Below are 7,068 nucleotides of genomic sequence, written 5' to 3' on the forward strand. Positions count from 1 at the left end.
AACTTCAAGGCTATTTATCGAGCTTTGTGACATTTCGGAGCTTCACCAACCGATCGTTTTCAAACTTCTGAGACGTCAAAAGTAACTAAAAAGTCGATCATTGAATGCGAAACGAGCTTATTATATGCAAATTTGAATGCGGGAACAATATGCGAATTTTCACGAATACTTTGACTAGAACTCACGGCATGTTAAATACGCTAAAAAACCTGTCGGCTAAAAAATCGGTTGTTTGGAGTCATATTGAAAAAAGAAAACCGAAAAATGTCGCAACAAGACTCCTCCGCACCAAGCAGTGCTGTACAATTTTATTAAAAAAACGGGTTTTCACTTCGTCATTTTTAGCACATTTACTCATTGAGCGACCACTAAATCGCCTCGGATCGAATCGGTGCCTTAGACACTATTGATCAGCGACCAAAACTTAAGCAGATTAATCCCGGTAAATCAAACATTTCGACACTTCAGCATTTTGGACACCCCTAGCCAATATATATGCATTCGGCATTTATCCGACTTGTCACTATCACTGTCACTGTACAATAAATGTGTTCTCGTTTCGAAATCGTACAACAAACAAGATTCTTGCACCACGTGCTGTTTTTATCAAGTAAAATGAACAACAATTATCGTCGAAAGAGGGAGGCAGCCATGGAAAGAAAGTAAGTTTTTTTTCGAACATTTACAGTTTTCTTTTGAAAATTCATCACATTGACGAAATTTGCAAAAATGTATTAAACACACAACTCGGTGTGTTTGTTGTGAGTTTGGCGTGATTATGTAACGTTTGAACAAACGACCTGGCTTCGCTTTATACTTATAAAATGATCGTCTTATCATTTCAACTGATAGATCAGAATCGTTCGTTTTTCCGTTTATTAAGTATTTTAAAAACTTCTCGGCTAAAACTTTACGATATTATGGGCTGCGCAATTTTTTATTGTTTTTACGAATCCTTTCCATTTCGAATTCTAGACGAAAACATGACTCGGAGAGCTCGGACTCAGAATTTTCTGATAGTTTTGATTTGCGATTGGACGAGGAGTTCAATGAAATTATTAAGAGAATCAAAATTGAAAAAAGCAACAACAAAGTCGAAGTGAAACCATGTTCAAGTTCGACCTCAGGCAATTCAAACCAATCAAACGAATCAAACCAAAACGGCGGACAGAACAATCGAAGTACAAATGTTATATGGCGAAGCCCATTGGAGTTCTTAAAATCTACAATTTATCGTCAGCAGTAATTTTGTTATTTGAATTTTGACCGTTCCACAAATCATTATTTTTTGTTATTATTTTTTCCTGTGAATAAATGAAACAATTCTCCATTGTCGGAGTTAGTCCGAAGCTTTTTTGAGTCGTTCGAGACGGGGAGTCCACATTTAATTCATTTGTTGAAACATTAGTATGAGTCACTTCAATTCAAAATTAAGTTCTGCAAATATTTTTCTCATAATAAATATTTGCTGCAGTGAGTGAAAAGGGTAAGTAATTTTTGACCGTGCTGCAGAAAATGTCTTTCAAGCATTCATTTTATTTTTTCGTTTTGATTCATACAAATGCGATTTGAGGAGGTCGACGGTCAAATCCAGCACAAATAAGTGCATTTCAAAGTATCTCCTATTTGTTAATTTTAATAATCCACATATTCCACACAATTTTATATCTAACGTACGTTTCATGTATTTGGTTGTAGAACTGGTGGATTATTATTTATAAAATTATCAAACAACGGGTTCTTTTTAAATGCTCTTTTCTGTATTTCTTTAAAATTTATTTCCCAGAGCTTTCAAGACCGTTTTACGAATATTATCGAATTTCGAATGCTATCACTAGCCAATCTGTTGGATGTTTCCTTTGAACCTTTCAGAAGAGCGTTCCAATTTATTTAGTAGAGTAATTTATCAGCAGAAAAAGTTAATAGTATTAACGAGTGAGTGAAGCGGACGAGTGTTAGTGGACATTCACAATGATCACATATGCGAGTGCATACATTTAGTAAGCAGTTGCAAACGTATCTCCGAATTTACTTACTGCACTAGTAAATTACACTAGTGCAGTAAGTACAGACAAGTAAAACGAATCTACTTCACTGCCATTAGTCGCAGTCACCATTGCGAATTTATTTCTCAGCAGAATTCATACCATTTTGCTATTCTCAAAGGCTCAAATTTTGGTCCATTTTTACATCATACATCATACAGTGCATACATTTCCAAAAATAACCTGATCTCTCTATTTTTCTTTGCTTAACTCCTATATGTATATAGTCCAGTCGAATTATTTTATACTTGTATTATAACTGTAATTGTAAACTAATAGTGGCTGATGATGGTGTTCACACCGAAATGCATCCCAAGCTAATAAACAAATTTTTGTAAGACCAAATTAAAGGTGTTTTTTGTAACTCAAAAATATTTAATTGATTTACATCAGGCTCTAATTCGAGGCATTTTTTTATTAATTCACTGTTTTTGTTGCGTGAATAAGGCAACAATGACGTTAGAGACCGGTGCCTACAATTACACATCCAACAAAAACACAAGTGTAGAGGTGACGCAGTTCCCTGTGTTCATCTTCCAAAGTAAGTGATATCGAAAAGGTGACGCTCAAAGCGTCGATACGCAAATATCGCAAATGAAAATTTCTTGTTAAAAAAATGACATCACAAATGGCAGATGATTCGGTTTTACTTTTTATCTTAACCATTAAAGTTACTGGTTCAGCTAACCGAATTTTTAGCTTCATAGTCAGTGTTATGTTGGGCCGAGCGCTACGCCACTTGTAACGCCATTTTTTTAACAAGAAATTTTCATTTGCGATATTTGCGTATCGACGCTTTGAGCGTCACCTTTTTCGATATCACTTATTTTGGAAGTTGAACACAGGGAACTGCGTCACCTCTACACTTGTGTTTTTGTTTGATTTACTATAACCAGAGAGATAAAAAGTTGGCGACTGTCACGTCCCAGTCGCCAAATTTTCATCTCTCTGACTATAACAGATTACTGCGTTACGTCGCTGTTGCTAAACCAAACAATTGAAGATGAATTCAGAGTATGCTGTAGATTGGCGGAATAAATCGTTATGTGTTTCAAATTGTACAAATAAAACAAAATTTTCGAAATTTGAAAAGATTTTTTTTACATTTTAGATGCATAGACACACTTATAACAATTATCGTAACTTAAATTATTTCTGCTCTTACCGATATTAATCAATTCAATTTAAAAAAAAAGACCAAAACTCCCTACAACCATCTCCACTACATGTAGAATAAAATATTTTTTTGCTCCATTTTCAATTTGAATTTAGTATAATAAGATGAAGAGATTGTCTGAAAAACTTCAATTATTATCAAATCAACAGATTTCATAGAATATAGATATTCCCTCTACTCTGTAATATTTGATAATATTCGAGGTTGCACGCTATGTGTATAGAATATAATTTCGATTAAGTTTTAATGCAGACCCTTTTAGATTAATGGAGTTCTCGACCTAACAAGAAAATAACAAAAGTTTTATGGGAAGGAAATGACTGCAATACACGCGGTTGTTCGTTTCTTACTTTACTTTCACTTATTTCGATAAAATTTAAAAAGTAGAAGAAAAATTGGAAGACCACAAGTAATTACTTAATACGCCATGTAAACACACACCTCGACGCTGTTCTCTTTATTCGATTTCTTTTAAGTTAATTAAAAAGTAGGGTGAAGGAATATTGATCGTCTGACACAAAACTACGATGTATCGTGGCGATATGGATCCATGTCAAAACAATAAATTTTGTGGACGAAATGACAACAAGACCCAAAATTAAAAAAAGCACAGAGGACACGTCCCTTGAGGACATCTTCTATGCAGTTTCTGCGAATTTGAACACATTGAAGTTCACCGGTGAATAAACCGGCACTATTGCATTCTAGTGTAATTTAACCAGTGTAGTGTTTAACCTACACAAAAATTCATAATTTTGAAAAGAAAAAGAAATTTTAGTTCGTCAATGGTATAATGATGCTCCTACTTGTTTACACTCGCGGAATTTTGAAAACTGACACATTTTCTGCTTCGTGGTTTACTGGTTTTTTGTGAATTTTGCATGCGTTTTTGTAGGGCGAAATCAGAAACTCAAGTAAAACACAGAAACAGAAAATATGTCGGTTTTCAAAATTCCGCGTGTGTATCATCAAATTATTCATCTTCATTCCCCACCACACTCATTGCTCTGTTTTATTAAGAAATATTTTTCAAAGTTAACTAGCCATTTGAACTGTTTCATTACATTTGTAAGGTCTATTATCATTAAACGATGCATACGCATAAGGTTGTCTTCGGAGTGTAAACGTGCGCCATTTATTTATTTGACTCTCACACCTCATGTGTGATGTGTATTTGTAAATGGAAAACGAAATATTTACCAGTGATTCTTCTATTTTCTTCCACTTTCGCTACACTATTGCTATGGACTGGACTACACTTAAAATAATTTTTAGATTTTAACTTAAACCGACCAAATAAAATAGTAAAATTGAAATTTATTCTAATGCTTACATAGTTCAATATTTTGTTTTTATGTCTTTTGATGACAAAATGTGTAAATAAATGTTAAAATCTATTTTAATTTAATTTAAATTAGAATTTTGTTAAGTAAATTTAAATCGATTGATAGGATTAATGTGAAAACACAAACAAGGCATATCTTTTCGTTTAACGATTGTCATTTGTAAATGGTAACTTAAGCTATTTAGCAATTTGATATTGGGATATGTATCAGGCCCAATTCACGTTTAATTAAACTTGACAGAAATTAATTTCTAAATACTGATTTCTGATGTATACCGAACTTTGAAACTTAGCACAAAGACAACAATTACCCTTTTACAATCAGTCGACAAGTCAGTGATATGTAGTTTTCGAGTTTTTAGTACTCTTGCTGTTGGTCGACAAAATCTTCTACTTCATTAGTTTAAAGATACAGACTGCAATGGGATTCTATAATACATGTCAGAGCTAATCGAATTTTGTTGTCGCTAACATTATAACAGCTGTTCACAGTTAATGAAATGGAGACATCCATAAATGAGGTCTGCAATTTAGTGTTGACAAACACATTTATAACTCAAAAAGTTCGGAAGTCAAATCTGTGCTCTACCTCCTTTTTTGGGTGGTATTTAAAGGATCAAGTATACATGTGGCACTTCAAAGATTCATATTTCGAATCTTTATGGCAACACTGAAATGTCTACATCATTTATGGATGCCTTCCATAAAATATTTCAGGCATGAACTCTCGGCAGTTACGGATTTGTCCTCACAATTATTTACAACGAATAGGGTAAAAATGTCAGTTACGAGCTACCTTAATTTTAGTTACGAGTCGCTGGTTTTATCTCTTTTAAGTACACATTTGTGCAAATCGTTGTCCTATTTAAGAGCTCGTAACTAGCCTGTTTACCCAATATTCTCGAGAAGAAATTTAGCCACATTTTTTATAGATCTATGGCCACATTTTCTTTTAAATGTTTAAGTACATCTGCAAGGAAATCAAGAATTTTATTCAAAATATAATCTATCGCTGCCACTCATTTATAATGAGACTTACTAACATAAAATACTGATATTCGCTTCGTGTCCCATTAAAGAAAAGTTTTCAGGTGTATCATCTGACCTGATTACAAAATATACAAAGCTACAGAATAAGAACAAAAATTTGAATTTAATTTAAAAACCAATAAATGTTTCACCCATTTATAGCATATAGCCTCTATCTATAAGAACACACAGTGGATTCTTTCCAGTCAATCCCTACATTATCGGTTCGTGTGCTCTTTTTGTTTTCTTTTTATCTATCAATTTATGTTCTTTTTAAACTGTGTATTCCATCCATGAAAAACAAACGTAGATTATATGGACATGGACAAGTTGTGAATACATATAAAGGTGATAAATAAATGTTCATGTTCCCGACAAAACTTTATGTTTAATATTAATATCGGCTTCATTTGCATTTTGGGACCGAGCTGGTCGTATATTCTCCGTATAAAGCGCTCACATAATAACTCACTTAATTAACTCCTAACCAGAAATGTTCATTTTATCGCGTAATTATTTCTAGGTCTAAACAGATGCTTAGTGAAATAATAAAAAACAAGCCGAACTTTAATGATTCAAAATATAGAGAAGGGTTCAAAGGAAATAAAACCCCGGAACTTCTTATACACTCCTCTTGTTTCCCGTTAAATCATAAAATCATTGAATAATTTCGGAACAAACAGTTAACTTAAGTACAGAAATAACTGATTTTATGAGTGGCATTACGATGTGACAGTGAGAAAGGATTTTGATAGAGCTGTTGTATAATATGCTAGGCAATATATCGAAAATAAGTCATCAAAGAAAGATTTTCAGGTGAGAGAGTTGTGTTTATGCTAAAACACAGAAGAGAAAATTTTCGACACCTTAGACAGATCATAGTTCGTCTAAGATTGAGACATTGTCAAAAGTCAATGTTAAATTACAAATGTGAAGAGAATTGAAATTTATCATTCTGTTATCGGTAGGGACTTAAGGAAAAAAAAGGTAAAGCTGTAACTAACGCCGGCTCGTACAGCAAAATGTATGTTGAAAAAATGAAATAACAGATTTTCAATCAATCCATTGAAAATACTTTAGATTGAATGAAGTAATAGATCCGATAGAAAAACTGCAAGTCTTGCATACTGTGATCAGTTAAGCTAAGTACCGAGAATGTAGCTAATGAGAAAAGTTCCGAGACCGGTTTTGAATCCACTTAACAAGAATTGTTCAAAGCACAAGACTATTATTTACTTTTTTGTAGTAAGGCAAGTCCACAGGTGTTGAAAATCAGAGTTTATATGATCCATTAAAAAAATGAAAATTTGGCAGACGCCTTTCCTGTAATAATTTTGCTATTTCAGACATTTTTACCGGTGTACTCAACTTTACGTGGAACGAAAATATTGAATTCATTCGTCATTTTACTCGAAAAAAATTCAATTTTTTTGTGTGTCAGCTTCGCTTTGGATCAACAGATTCCACACGAA

The 7,068-nt window shown here is 33.2% G+C and overlaps 1 protein-coding gene across 1 annotated transcript; it reads left to right on the forward strand.

The window, feature by feature from the left end:
- Positions 1 to 536: 536 nt before the first annotated feature.
- Positions 537 to 1,303, forward strand: LOC119068089. The gene is made up of 2 exons (XM_037171506.1): positions 537 to 662; positions 976 to 1,303. The coding sequence occupies exons 1-2, from the start codon at positions 547 to 549 to the stop codon at positions 1,244 to 1,246; spliced, it is 387 nt and encodes a 128-aa protein (XP_037027401.1). The 5' UTR covers positions 537 to 546; the 3' UTR covers positions 1,247 to 1,303.
- Positions 1,304 to 7,068: the final 5,765 nt, after the last annotated feature.

This window comes from Bradysia coprophila (assembly GCF_014529535.1).
Source record: "Bradysia coprophila strain Holo2 chromosome X unlocalized genomic scaffold, BU_Bcop_v1 contig_173, whole genome shotgun sequence".
Classification (NCBI taxonomy): Eukaryota; Metazoa; Arthropoda; class Insecta; order Diptera; family Sciaridae; genus Bradysia; species Bradysia coprophila.

Bases quoted from the DNA above. Each gene is read 5' to 3' on its own strand.
- LOC119068089 (XM_037171506.1), top strand. From the start codon at position 547: ATGTGTTCTCGTTTCGAAATCGTACAACAAACAAGATTCTTGCACCAC. The intron at 663-975 runs GTAAGTTTTTTT...TTCGAATTCTAG, and splicing joins GAGGCAGCCATGGAAAGAAA to ACGAAAACATGACTCGGAGA.